A 14,703-nucleotide genomic window follows, 5' to 3' on the forward strand; every position below is an offset into this window, starting at 1 on the left:
TTTCACCAAGTTCACTAGTCGCTTTCCGCTCGGATTAATGTTGACTGTCTAAAAAAAGTTGTCTTTAGGTGTAAATTACTCGGGCAGATTCTTTGCCGTCTTTTACCTGATCACACTGTCAAATACGTTATAATTATAACGGGTTGTTAACAACCCGTAACGCTGCTATTCGCTAATGTCTGTTCTACCTGAGGAAGTTCAGTGAAATGGAAATCCTTGAAATTTTGAGGGGTGACGATACAACTCTCAGACCGTTACTGACACTATGAAAAAAGTTGGTCTATTTCAGTGGTTTTGGCATGTTGCGACATAATGGATAATAATATAGCATGCTTTATTTGCATGACGAACGTGGCTGAAATGGAGCGGTGATCCAAAACCATCACTCATACATGGAGGGATGACCAGTAATCATCACTTAAGAGCCACGTAAACGATTATCACTTTCATTGGGCGTCGATGATGTCCTGCGCATTTACATGACTCAGTTCCAGCGTATTTGGGAGAATAGTGCATATATATACAAACTTGGGTTTCCTGAGTATTGTCATTCTTTCTGAAGCGTGTTCCAATTTTTTTCAGCTGTATTGATTGGGCTTTGAAAGTGGGAGAGACCCAGCACTTTTATAACTTTTTTTAGACGATCTGGTCCCGAATAGCTTGTTCGGAGACCGGTTGAAAGAAAGAGAATGAGGATTAACTTTCATTTCTCCTCTCTTGCCGTCCACACCACGCTCTCCCCATCCCTTTTTATCCCTCCCTCCCTTTCTCCCTGACACACCTGTGCTGCGCAAGCTTCCGCCTAGCAGGATTATGTGGTCGTGATCTGGGTGGGAAATACAGCAATTAGATCCAATCAGAGGCTGGCCGTTTGGGGGGGGGGGGGGGAAGGACGGCTTTTGCTTCAGCGCTGCTGTTTCCCTAACGAACTCTGCGGCCTATTCAGCTTGTATTTGTAGGGGTGCGGGATAGTAGGGGTTACTGGTATACATGAAGGAGTCCGCAAGTCTAACTTTGCGGTACTTCTTTCGACTGCATATCGCAGCGTAGTCTGATTTCCGCCCGCAAAGAGCTTACGAAGAGAATTATATTATTGCAAAGTGGGGTCCTTTTTTAGTTTGCGAACAATTTTCAAGCATTGTATTACAAACTAAGTCTTTGTGAGTTGACAAAAATACACTTTTTAACCAATTATTGTTGTGATTTCTTGAGCTTTCAAAGACATGCTTCGCAATAGTGCCGAAAAGAAATTCATAGTAATACAAAAATTCTGAATTTTTGGCAACTTTTTAAAGAATTTTGTGCTGTTGAATCATTTTTGCAGTGCAACTTAGTCATAACTACCAAATTTATATAATCCACCAAAAGTGGGTAGTCCTTCAAATTAGTAACAATTAAGTCTTCGGAAAATTACTTCTACCAATTTTTTTACAGTGAATACACAGCTAGACACCACTGGTCTGGTACAGATGGCCTAGACCTCCCCGGCGCAGCGGGCCGGGCAGGGTCGGGCTGGCACGGGTCGAATCCGGCAGGCCCCTCGCCGCCCCGCCCCGCCCCGTTACAACAGACATTCGCTATATCTCCCAGTGTGATGGTAGATGATTCTCGATTTTGGATTTTGGAGGATGTAGTGCGGCAAGAGTAAAGAGTAGACCAGCCGTCCCCTTCTACCGTCCCCTTCTACCGTCCCCTTCTACCTTCCCCTTCTACCTTCCCCTTCTACCGCCCCCCCCCCCTCTCTGTACGGGGCAGTTTGGTTTTTGAACACCTTTATCCTGGCACTAGTAGAGTAGACCATCGTCATGGACCGTACCGTACACTTTCCTGACTGCAATAAGCCAACGGAAGGGTCGGGGCTATAGGGCGGCCGCTCCTCCTACCCTCTCTTCCAGTATTTACCCTCAGTTGACGGCTGATTGGGGCTCCCCCCGCTACCCCACCCGCTTTTCCTACCCTCCTCCCAATCTCACCTCCCACCTGCTTGGGTTTGGCCCACCGAGCGTTCGCTCACGGTTCGTTGCCGCTCCAAACGACAGAGGGGCGTTTGAATATAAGCCTCGCCGCCCTGTTTGTGTGTGTCTGGTACTCTGGAAACGCACAAAGAAATGGAGGAAGGGGTGTTGTCAATTCACTGGTAAAACATTTCTCAGCAGTAAAAGGGCACTATCAAGCTTTGATGAGTGTATAAACTCAGTCGAACGATATTTTTTTTTCGATAAACTTTTCTATGAGTGGAATTATAAAGACAACAAACCGCAAAAAGATACGTGATTTTCTTTTTGGCGGGTGGTTGTTGCTAGGAGCCGCGTGTGTCAGTCTTTGTCGTAGAGACGTGGTTCAGTAATCGGAAACGCGTGGCGGATACAGACAACAACATCCCTCATCCTTTCGATACAATCGTTTTCGTGTGGACTGTCTGTCGGAGGACACATACAGGGGGATAGGGATGGAGAGGAAAGGGAGGGAAGGGGCGTGTGTTGCGGTTTGGGCGGGGCAGAAGGTGCGATGATTGTGTCGACCGTGCCCACACGGCGCTAGGGCGTTTGTTTCGGGTGGTGCAAGTTAGGAAGGGGTGGGGGCGAGAACGAGACGACATCTAACCTTATCCTCCACGCCCCGCCGCGCTCGGCCGTGGTATGGCCCCTGATGAGCCTTTCCTGTCGGCGGAAGCAGCAGTGCGGCGGTGAGAAGCTGGGGGTGGTGTGCTCGTTTGTGGACCAGAAGCAGTGAGAAAAGGTGGCAGAGAATGAGAGATTTGGGATGGGGGTTTGGGTTGCAGCAGAGATGAAGAGGATGAAGAGTAAGAGAGGGATGTGACCGGCACCGGGTGATACAACAATGGGAACATTTCTTGTATTTTTACCGGCACGCGCTCCCTTCAACCAAGCGCTCTGTCTTATTGGAGATGTGGCAGTTGTTTCACCGCCCTTCTCAATAATGGTCGGCTGTCGATCGGCAAAGTCAACAATTTTTGTAGAAATAGTCACACAGTGACATAGCGATGTGTACGTACGCGCCGGTACAGTATAACGAGAAGAATGAACAACGCGGATGCGGCCACCCTGCCAGCACCTTTTGATTAAGGGGGCACCAACTTGAGTATTCGCGGTTCACGAGGAAATTATTATCTTCAATATTCGGTCGATCTACAGTGGTATTTATTATTTGATTGTATTCACAGTACACGAAATTTCGATGCACCCACCCTCCTACCCTTTTGATTCGGCCAATATTAACACTTTCGGTTGCTGTTGCTCGTACAGTTATTCTTAAGTCCAAACGTCTTCGGTAGAGTCAGATTCGCACACACCACAAGGTTGTTGAAAACTCTTAAAACTTTGGCTTTAGAAGGTAAACGCCTGGCGGGTAGGCAATCTCTTGTTTTGTAGTACACCGTGGTGGAGCGGTTGGCCTACCCCGCGCTCCGCAGGGGCTCTCTGAGGATGGGACTGGTCAACAGGAACGGTCACTTTTTACTCGTTCCTGCTTCTCTTTTGGATGTGGAATGACGAGTATTGTGTGTGGTGTGGTCTAAGTTATTAGCATCTTCAACTCAGAAACTACAGTTTTGTCCATAGTAACAAATTATATCTCATAATAAACTATAATATGATACGAACGTTTTATGCTCCCCGAGGAGTCGAAAACATCATAATTAGAAAAACATATGTATGCATCAATAATTTGTGATATGATTTACCAACAAACAATCACAGTCCTCCTGTTCTTCAAATAACTTTAACGATTACGCACTGTAGAAATTAGTTTATAATAAAAAATCTTACAGTTTTAAACTGAGACTTTGAATTACGGTCTCAAACTGTTTTTAAATTGCCGTTTTTATTCTAGTTCAATATACCAGCACACGTAAAAAAACGAGGTTTTTATTTATGTATCAAACATGTTTAACGCTCTGTTCTGTATCTTGTTTACTGAGAGTTGGGAAAAATTGGGGGTAATCGAAATGAAAGGTTGGTGGAGACGGGGCAAAGGCCGGCAAAAGGGCTACTCTTCTTGAATCCCGGTGGCGGTGACGCTGCCGGTGGTTTGGTGGTAGCGGAAAGGCGGTGCTTTCACCTTCCTTCCTGCTTTCTTTTTCAACGCCCCCACGTTCACTGCCGGCTAGTTGGAGCCGTCACGTCAACCGACCGGGCGGGCAGGCGCTCGTGAGGGGACTGGGAAAAAAAGCAACAGATGGTGTCCCCCTTTCTCCCGCGTCGTGCTCCCCCGATGCACTGCTGGCTAACCGATGAGCTTCCAGCCTCGACCTCGCGGCTGCTCCCTCCGCCCTCCGTGTATGTGGACCTGCACTGTTGAGTCCACACGGCCAGCGGGCTGAGCTCTTTGCCCCCTGGAATAAAGTGAGAGGCGAGTTTTGGGTTGGAGCAAGGTTGAGAAAAGCAAACGTGGCGCATTCCGTATCGATAACTACCGAAATTTTGCATCAAAAGTTCCGAATTAAGTGGGTGTGGGGGGCTCCTTTCCTACGTACGGAGATCATGAGGGGCAAGTGAAAAAGTTAAGACATGCTGTCGGGCCCACGTCGGGCCTCCGGCAGGTGTTATATATGGACGCGGTGTAATATCCCCCCCCCCTCTCCGCCTGCCCGCTATGTCCGCCACTGGGAGAAAATTAAATTCGGCCAAATCCTCTTTCACACGGCCTCTTTCGCTTCCTCTTTCACCCCCCCCCCCTCCCCCAATTCCCTCGTCCCGTATCTCTGGCTCCCCTTCTCTGACGTCTCTTGCGGCTAGACCCGGTCAAGGCGGTGAAGGGGGGGCCTGCTTCGCTCTTTTCCCCCAACGCTTTCATGAATTTTCGCGCATATATGTACGTGTGCGCGCGTCCAGACTGCGTGCGAGTGAGAGTCGGGGCAAGTTTGGTGTGAAAGGGGCGGCGCGTTGAGGACGAGAGGGGGTAGGGGGGGTGGGGGGTTATACAGGGATGTGGCTCGGAGCCACCGTGGACCGTGGGAAGTTGTTGTGTTTGCCTAGCGCGGTAACGCAGGTAAAACTGTTTGAGGGGTGTGTTGTGGTTTTGGACAAGGTGTCGACAACCTCTAAAATTCCTGTGCGATGAATATTTGAATATGAACTGAATTGTTGACGCAGCAAGCACTTGTAAGCCCCGTCTACGCGTGGGTATTGTTGAATACAGGTATATGTAATAGATTATTTGTTGCCCATTATTCGAATGCCAGAAAAACAATTGTGCAAAGTCCTACCTTTTGAAGATGCGACGAAGCAGCTTTGTGTAGCTGGTGTCCGACACGGACGGCATTCGCAGCGTCGCTGTCTGGCTTATTTCGGAACCGTCTGCTCTAGGGGTCATCGGGGGTCACGGAGCCGGCCGGGTCACAGCAGGGTGCTCGCTGCGCAGCGCTGCGCGCCAGTGATCAAAGCCGTCATTACCTGACCGAGTCGACAATTGTAGACTACTGCTGCCACCCTGGCCATGGCTGGACCCGGGCCGCTTTCAGGAGGCCCAGATCTCCAACACCTTTGCAGTGCGGGACTAAAGAAACATAGAAAAAAGTACAATAATTCTACTAAAGGAACTTTGAATTCAACATATGCTTGGAAAAGGCACTATAAACCCTTCACACAAAACCATTTAAAACTGCTAGTGTGGCACTTTTGTTTTTGCAGTGTACTTAAGGGACAAAGATGTTAGTTTTGCCCTTTTGAAGGGGCGCTATAGAAATGTTGCGTTTCCTGCCTCTGTTAAATCACAAAAAGGGCGCATCGTATGAGTTAAAATTTATTGCCTCTAGCATTTATTATGGATTTGATAAGGCACTAATCCCCTAGCACGTTTTAAATGTATGACTTAAGAGCTTGTTTCCAGCGTGATTGTAAGAAAATTGTGTGGGAAGTGGAAACGTCGCAACGAATTTGCCACAAAAATAGAATATTGTGCTCAGTCTGGCATGCAGTTTGCTGTCAAACGATTGCCACATTTTTGGGATCTTGTAAAGCGAATGATGTCTTCATTATGTGGTAACATATACTGCTCTCAAATTACTTTGTGCGCACCAAGATGCACAGGGTAGAGCTATGATGGTGCACTTGGGCCCTTTAAAATACTGCCTTCCTGTAACAAGATACCAGAACATTACCGCAGGCTTTAATTAAGTCACAACCTCGTCAGAGCTTAACCCTATCCCCACCCCCTGTTTTTACCCCTCAGCGTATTCCCCCGACCCCCGCTTTCTCGCTCTCCCCCCTCTTCCACTCTCCCTTTTTCGGGGACTGCGCGATCAAACGCAATCCGCTCTTTTAGGCAAAATGCCGCTAAAGGGTGGCTGTAAGCGAACCAGTCCAGCGTGTCTGAGTCGGCGCTGAAACGAACTGGGGCCCGGGGTGGCGTCATGAGAGGTGGCGTGCAGCGCTGTGAGACCAGGCCACCTGAACGAGAACACAATTTTAAAATGTGTCTGAGGTTTAAAATAATTTACCTCTCTTCTTGGCTGTTGGCTTAGAGAGGCACATGTGGGTGGGATACTTTTCTAATGCACTTCATTTATACCCTTGGAAGACGATAGTTGTTTTACCATAGGTTACAGAGCTACTCTGTTGTATCATTTTTGTAAAGAGTCCATTAGAGGGCGGGAAAAAACTAAAGGTTTGAAAGTAAAGGAGGGGGGGCTCGGATCAATGTGCCACTTTCAAAACTAAAATTTTTGACCTCTCAGTCAACTTGACCGGACATCGGGAAAAGGTCGCACCACGCGATCAAAGTTAGCATAGATCTTTAATGGGAAAATGCCCTTAAAAGTAGCCTTTTTGCAAAATGGGCTTATTATTGCGAAAATGAAATCTACTCGTCAAAACACAATCAGGGATGTGCCACACTTGGTGTTCCACCCAAGGTTCACCCACTGAAAGATCTTTTCCAGCCGTGTTTTGTAGAATTTTGCTTAGTTGAGGCCCTACCTGACCACGAACCATTTACTTGCTGTTTGTTTAGTTTTGCTGACGGCGTGATGTGGTGTTTCTGTTTCCAGGGCCAGGCCTGCACCATGACTACAGCACCTCCAGTTCGGAGAGGCGCTCGGAGAAGCCTCTGTCCAGCGCGTGGCAGGCCGCTCTGGACGCCACGACCATGAGCAGCAGCAAGGGCCCGGGGGCGGGCCCGGGGGCGGGGCCGGGGGCGGGCGGGGCCGTGGGTGCGCTGGGGCAGGCCACGCTGGGCGCCGCCCCCGCTGCCCCCAAGAGGCCGGTGCGGCGAGGTGGGAAACCGCCTCCCGACCGGCCCCAGCGGGCCCTGTTCTGCCTCAAGCTCAACAACCCCATTAGGAAGGTGTGCATCGACACCGTTGAATGGAAGTATCCTTTATTACTTGTCTTGTCGGGAAAAGCGAGCAGTCCAGGTTCCGTAGAATGTTTTGTAAACGACGCATGCGAGAGGGGGTTGTTTGTAATTGGCACATTCTCTTTTTTATTTTGTTAATTTTAAAAAGTATATTGTTGTGGCTTGTATTATTAGGTCTACTCTGGAAACTCAAGTGTGTACTTGTATGCAGTACGTCCTGTACACCCACATGAGATAGTCTGTGTGCATCATCATGTTTTCAGGAGGTAATGTGTACACATCCTCGCCCATGTATGCAGGAGGTAGGTGTGTATGGCCAAGCACACACTTCTATACAGACAGCAGACAGGGATCTACGGGTGGACATGGCCAGGTACGCACAAAGTCCTGCATACATGTGCATGTCCACACTTTCTCCTGAATTACTGATCATGTACACACTTTGAGTTCGCCGGAGGTATCAGGGACAATGGAGAAAATATTTGGGTCCTCATCTTATTTTACGATCCGGCCTGCTACAGTTAGGGCCTTATTTAAAATTACGGTCTGGAGTGTAAAATAAGAAAGTGGGCGGATCGTTACGCCGAGTCATATTCAAATTTAGGTATTTGGAAGGACCGTTTAACAGACGTAGCCCGAAAACCGGCGCAGTTTGTAACTGATCTCGCCGTAAAATTACACACGGTCCACGGTTCGACCGTATTCTTAAATACTGTAAGAAATCAGACCGTAAAATAAAGTACGGTTCAGACCTTAAAAATAAAGTACGGTTAAGACCGTAAAAATAAATACTGTCCGGCCTGTAAAATAATTTACCAAACTGACCGTAAAATACAATACCGTAATGACCGTATGTCTACCGTATTTGACTACAGTTTGAACAGTGGCTGAGGCCGTTAGCTGCTTATTCTGGGGAGGCGGGGCAGGAGAGAACTATATGGGGATAGAATTCCATCGGCTAACAGCTTGCTTTCGAACCTGACTGTCAGGCATTGGAGGTATGGGGCGGAAGGGCAGCGGCGCTGTCTATCGCACAAATCCGGCTCCACTCGTCTCAGCGTAATCACCCCCTCCCCCTTTTCCCCACTCTTCCCTGCCGCTTTGCCTGTCTGCCCCTTCCCCCTCGTGGGATGTCCTGGAATATCGGATCTTCCGCGCCGCAGCCTTTGCGGGAAGGGAAATGTGCTCCGCTGCAGCCAGGTGCGCCATGGCGCGCCGACGCGCTCGCGCTCTGTTCGCTCTGGAAAGCAAGTCCCATACTCGTCAAGCGCCCTTCAAAACTGACTAGGAAGAAGGTAGGAAACCTTTCCCTCGGGCTTTGGTTCGCTCGTGGAGCGATATCGGCTGAGGATCGTCCCATTGACTTTGTTGGAAATAATAAATCACTCCCTTTGCAATTTGGAGGAGAGCCGCGTGCTGTAAGTTCAGCCACAACTATGGGCCTTCCTGCGGCATTGATGGGCACTTGACCTCGCTTTTTGAAGCACTTCTACCCCCCCCCCTTCCCGCCCACCTCTTGCCACAGCCCCCCCTGCCCGCCCGCCCATGCCCTTCCCTTCCCCACTTTTCCCTTTCGTTTTCTCTTCCTCGCCGTCTGCCACTTGAGCCTCCGCAATATGCATTTCGTCCCATTCCAATATGGTTTCACTTGAGCACACTGTTATTTTTCACATCTTCTTTTCGCCCTTCTTTTGCGGTCCATGTTTTTTCCTACCCTTTCTCGAGCTTTCCGCTTCCTCTTCTTTCTCTCTGGCCGTGCACTTCGCGTACTATCCTCCCTACTACCGCCATACACTGGGGAAACAAACGTCCTATCTAGGGGCGGGGGAAGTGCTTCGCGACTGGGGCTGCCGACCTACAAGGCGGTCGCGCATATTTTTTGCAATTTGGTTCGTTTTCACTGTTTATTTGAACTGTACAGGTGGCCATTCAGCCACAAAAAGTACTTTCCTTGACTCAGTTTCTCAGGCCATTTGAGTACCTGATATTGCTGACTATCTTCGCAAACTGCGTCGCCCTGGCTGTGTACACTCCTTATCCTAACAGTGATTCCAATACCACAAATTTGTATTTGGCAAGTACTTCGTTAATCTTCATTTATTGTCTACCTGTCTCACTTTATAACAGTCGATTGTATTCTGTACGATATTTCAGGAGAAAATTGAGAATATCTTTTTAGTTATATTTACTGCTGAATGCGTAATGAAGATAGTAGCGTATGGTTTTGTCGCCCATTCAGGGGCTTACCTACGAAACGGTTGGAACTTATTAGATTTTACAATTGTAGTTATAGGGTAAGTAGCGCTTGTCTGTTATTTCCCCAGCTATTCTGTATTGGCAATTTTGTTTAGCTCAAAACTGTACTCTAATAAATGTTGCAGAATGTTAAGCACAGCGTTAACAAGTTTTATGAAAGAAGGTTTCGATGTGAAAGCTTTAAGAGCATTTCGAGTATTGCGGCCTTTAAGGCTAGTGTCTGGTGTGCCAAGTACGTATTTTTTTAAATTGGGTTTTTGAACCTGTTGGTATTCTGAACGTGACTCTGATACTCTACTTAATACCTGACTTGTCTACTTTAGGTCTGCAAGTGGTGCTCAATTCAATTCTCCGTGCCATGGTGCCCTTATTACATATAGCTCTACTGGTACTTTTTGTTATAATTATTTATGCCATTATAGGCCTGGAATTATTCTCAGGGAAAATGCACAAAACATGTTTTAATAACATAACTGGTGAGTCAGAGGTTTTCTCTTTACAAATGTCCATTTCGCCTAATGGTTTCGGCAAGAGCGAGTTGGAAACGTGTACAGGCCCTGTCTCATTGGTCGAGTTAGATATACATCGGTCATACCCACAATATGTACCAGGCGCGGATTAAGGGGGGGGGGGGGATCGCCTCCCCTGTCGTTTCTAGACAGCCGCCTGAAAGGTAGGCAATTTGCGCCACAAAACCCCTGTATGCAGGCAACCGACAGTGCAGCGCCCCTCCTGTCAGCCAGACCTTAATCCACCCCTGATGTGTACGCCTTTTGTTCTGGCCGTCATGCTCGGGGGGAGAGAGTATGTCTAGCAGAGTGACCCCCGACGGGACCTGGGCGGGAAGAAGGTCAGACCCAACTGGGGCTTGTAGGCGACCCGAGCGCATATGTTCCCTGTCAGGAGAGAACCTAGATAAGAGAAAAAGATGTGGAAGGGCGCGAGGGAAAACTACTACCATGAGACCAAGGCATGGCGTTAGGAAAATAGGTGTTTTTTCTTGACACTCATCTGATGGTCGTATTCCGAATGCAAAGACAGCACGGCAATTGCTGAAGTATTATTTGACTCCGGGATGCTCTCATTAGCGGGGTTGCGAAGGCGTCTCGTTTCAACCCTCGTCTCATCTCAGCTGTTGCCCTATAACAAAGCTTTTTATTTTAAACAACGGAGGCGTCGAGAGAAGTTAATATTTTTTTTCTGCTGTCACAGGGGAAATGATGGAAAGCCCACATCCCTGCGGGGAGGGTGGCTTCCAATGCCCACCCCCCAAGGTGTGTGCCCTTTATTGGGAGGGACCCAACTTCGGCATCACCAACTTCGACAACTTTGGTCTTTCGATGCTCACAGTCTTCCAATGCATAACGCTTGAAGGATGGACGGACGTTTTGTACGCTGTAAGTAAGGTGTCGAATTTGTTCAGACGCCAATCTACCTTCAGGCACTCGGGTGCACGACTAGTTCTCTGTTAAATGAATTTTTGACGGCCAGCGCTATTGCCCTAAATAAAGATGTGTCCCAGTGTTTGCATAAACACTATCTGAAAAAATCATCGTAGTTTACATCGTCAGGGTAAGAGGTGCAGAACCGTAAGCGGCAAGATGCTGCCGGACCTGCAATACGAATTGTGAGTTGGGCTAGCCGACTTATAACTGTTTTTTCACTACTCGCCCTTTAAAAAAATTGCTTAAGCAGGTATCTGCTACGCGAAGTCCTCTTTACAGCTGTCTAGCTGCCATTTGATTCCCACACGGATATTAAAAGTGGTTAAAAACCATTCGAAATAACTTAGCGACGGCCCTTCCGATTCGGTAAGCCAAGTCCCCTGTCGTGAGCTGTAAAATCGTTTCACAATTCATCTTGCGCAGGCTGAACAGATTTGATCAGCATACAAGGTGTCGTTGTCTCTATAATACTGGTTTTCATGTCAATTTATTACCATTGCATGCTAGGTCTCAATCCTAAATTTTAACTAATGAAAAACTAGTGCTAAATATAGCGCTAATTAAGTCAACATTATTATGCCAGTTCATTTTTAAGCCCTTTGATTTCAGCTTAACCTGTAAGAGGGGGTCAACTGAACAGCTTTCACTTACAAAAAAGTTTATTGTAGTCGGTAATTTCTACAAACTCTGCTGCCACGTTTAATGCCAGAAATGTCTCATTTTAGACTCTACTTAAATTTAGTATCCTTTCAAATATTAACATTTGGAGGACGCCTTAGGTTTTCATAATGCATATCACCTAAAACATCATGTCATAAAATCTATATTTAAAATGCAGTAATCTAAGCAATGAATTCGTACGTACATTATAAAAAAAAAAGCTTTCTTGCCATCACCTCCGACCCCAGACTCCTTTGCAAGCTGTTAAATTTTACGGCTGGCTGTAATTAAAAAGAAAAAAAAACAACAAAAAAAGAATAACTTCAGCGCTCAGCGCTGCTTAAAATGCGGAAATCAAGTGTTTTGCTTAAGTAGCGAAGTAGTTCAGCGAGTTCTTTCACGCACAATTATTAATGCAGCATGCCCCTTTTTGGCTAGCTTTTCGAAACAACGGCGAAGTAGTCAAAGTAATATTCAGGTATTTGCCTTTTAGTTGTTTAGCATGCTTTACAAGCCCGACTTAAACTGGGCGGGAGGGTGCTTTGTTGGTGGTGGTGATGGTAGGGGTGTGGGAGCTCATAAATTTATTTTTGATCGCAGTATATTCGAGAGTTCATTGCAATGTTCAACTCTTTTACACCAAGACCCTATAGCTTAAAAGAAGTCACTCTGATTCCCTACCGAAGTTTAGTTTGTTTGGGAAGAATGTAGCTGGCCAAAGTGCAGCACACCCGTTGTTTTTCGCCTTACCGCCTGTTTTCTGTGGTGTTTACACAGATCCAAGATGCGATGGGCAATAGCTGGCAGTGGATATACTTCATTTCAATGGTTATTCTTGGAGCGTTTTTCGTTATGAACCTAATTCTTGGTGTGTTGAGCGGGTGAGTGTTGCTTCTTTACTTTGATTTTATTGGTTTCGTTGTGTTGTGTGTACTGTTATATTGGTAACGTTCCGTTCGAATTATTTTCTTCGTTTGCTGTCGATGCAAATCGCATGGAATACACTAGCTACGCGTTGTAATGTAGTTACTTTGCTGATACTTATCTTTTAAAAAAAATATCCACGGTAAGTACTCTTTGAGTTTGCTGCCTTCAGGGAAAACATGTTAACCTTCCGTCCGTCCAAGGGAAAAGTTCTACATACTAGATCTGGGGCAATGCTACACATTTCTTAATCCTAGTGAACGTAATTCTTAGAATACCCGTGGACTAAAAATTAGTGTTCTTAGTGTGTTTATGTGAAATTTGTTTTCCCTTGTCTCAGAGAGTTCTCTAAGGAGAGAGAAAAGGCCAAAGCTCGCGGAGATTTTCATAAGCTTCGAGAAAAGCAGCAAATTGAGGAGGATCTCAGAGGTTACCTGGATTGGATCACTCAAGCGGAAGACATCGAACCAGAAGATGGAGAAGATGGGTCAAGACAACACGCCCAGGATGGAAAAAGTATGTGCACCGTAAGACATTTACCGCAGTTCTTCTTTAGCTTTTCTCTGTAACATGTTTTGAGTATCGCTATCTGTGTTAACACCGTTCTTACTAAATGACTTCATTCGTTTATTTAGTCACAATCGCTATATTTTTAGCATAAACGTGAAGTATAAGTCTTTGAAAAAGTAGCCATTTTTAGCAATACAATATCTAGGACTAGATTAGTAGCAGCACTTAAACAAATATTGCGAAGGATTGGCATCCGTGCAGAACGTAGATTAAAAGGGGGTCGCTCAAAAGATTGATCTGAACATGGTAGCTGAACAAAGGCGGATCAGAACACTGTCCCTCACCAAACACGGATCTGCTTTTCGCTGATCTCGACGTATTCGTCTTTGGAGGCCCCTTCCTCATCGTAAGTCTGGTGTGCCGTCCAGGAAAATACAATTTCAATCACCATCAGGACGTGATCAATGTAAGACAACACCTGATCCGTATTGTGTTGGAGCGACCACTCTCTGATCCGCTTTAGTTGCTTTAAGATGTGGAAATTTAGAGAAGGATTCTCCAGAAATGCGATGTATTTGACTATTTTCCTGATAATGCAGACGTAACGTGATCCTCGCTCTTAGGATGGCGACGCATTGCTCCAAATTTCGTTTCCCTTGGGAGATTGACACTTGCTTTCCTTTTATTATTTAAGTGATGATTTTGGAACATTATTGCTTTATTTAATTGACGCACGTCGTTGAAAGGAAGCACTGATGTGAAATGGTCAGCCATATTGAGCGATGTTCCATAGAAATCTCGTAAGTAAGGGAGTGACCTTAATTCCGTCTCTATTCTAAAATGAGACATTCACACCACTCTTGCAATCCCAATTTAACTAAATAACGTACAAAAGAATTTATTGGCAAGAGCAAAGAATGTCCTTTTTTATTTTCATAACAAATGATTTCTAATCGGTTTAGGATGACAAATCAGCCACAATCCTTCGTGCGGATTTTATGGTGAGAATCTCATCGGCGTCCACCTAGTTTTACTTGAGCCCCGCTCCTCTGTTATTTTTCATGTGTCTTATATAAACATACAATGCCCTATCTATAGCGCATCTATTTCACTATGTCCAATCTGTAAAACGAAGCGCCAGAGATCGGCTCTCGTAGGGATATGCAACATGGTTTTAAACTGGCTCTAGTTCCTCCGCCTTTGATGAACTAGAGTGTTTAGAATAAAAACATGACAGTGTCAACTATTTGCTGTAGACTGCAATTGGTTCATTGAAGTCGGTATTCCAGTGCACCGCGCATAACGCGACATTCTTTGTGTGGTATAACCAAAGTGATCTGCATGCAGTGTCGTCTGAGCCATAACCGAGCATGCGCAGTAGTGAAGATACCCGAAACTGTTACTTGTTCGCAGGCCGTTTCCCCCACCACTCTTTCCTATCAGGCTGGCGAAGAAGAAGCAGCAGCAGTAGCAGACCGTGGGGTGGTGGGGGCAGCCAGGGACTTCACCAAGGACAATACCAAGGTGTTATGTGGCAAATAATATTTCTGCTTGCATGCGTGCTTGTGCATGGTCATATTGAGCTGATGTG

General features: G+C 46.4%; 1 protein-coding gene across 5 annotated transcripts in view; it reads left to right on the top strand.

Moving 5' to 3' along the window:
- Nucleotides 1–14,703, top strand: part of LOC113215973 (muscle calcium channel subunit alpha-1) — a 55,745-nt gene that overhangs the window by 19,788 nt on the left and 21,254 nt on the right. For all 5 annotated transcript variants that reach the window (XM_026435637.2, XM_026435638.2, XM_052264996.1 and 2 more), the window contains exons 4-12: nucleotides 7,010–7,331; nucleotides 9,286–9,391; nucleotides 9,472–9,611; nucleotides 9,699–9,805; nucleotides 9,897–10,049; nucleotides 10,786–10,970; nucleotides 12,456–12,559; nucleotides 12,943–13,118; nucleotides 14,526–14,636. In XM_026435637.2, the coding sequence (XP_026291422.2) occupies nucleotides 7,010–7,331; nucleotides 9,286–9,391; nucleotides 9,472–9,611; nucleotides 9,699–9,805; nucleotides 9,897–10,049; nucleotides 10,786–10,970; nucleotides 12,456–12,559; nucleotides 12,943–13,118; nucleotides 14,526–14,636 (1,404 nt within the window). The remainder of the gene's footprint in view (nucleotides 1–7,009; nucleotides 7,332–9,285; nucleotides 9,392–9,471; nucleotides 9,612–9,698; nucleotides 9,806–9,896; nucleotides 10,050–10,785; nucleotides 10,971–12,455; nucleotides 12,560–12,942; nucleotides 13,119–14,525; nucleotides 14,637–14,703) is intronic.

Source organism: Frankliniella occidentalis, unplaced genomic scaffold, assembly GCF_000697945.3.
Source record: "Frankliniella occidentalis isolate FOCC.00 unplaced genomic scaffold, Focc_3.1 Scaffold23, whole genome shotgun sequence".
Lineage (NCBI taxonomy): Eukaryota > Metazoa > Arthropoda > Insecta > Thysanoptera > Thripidae > Frankliniella > Frankliniella occidentalis.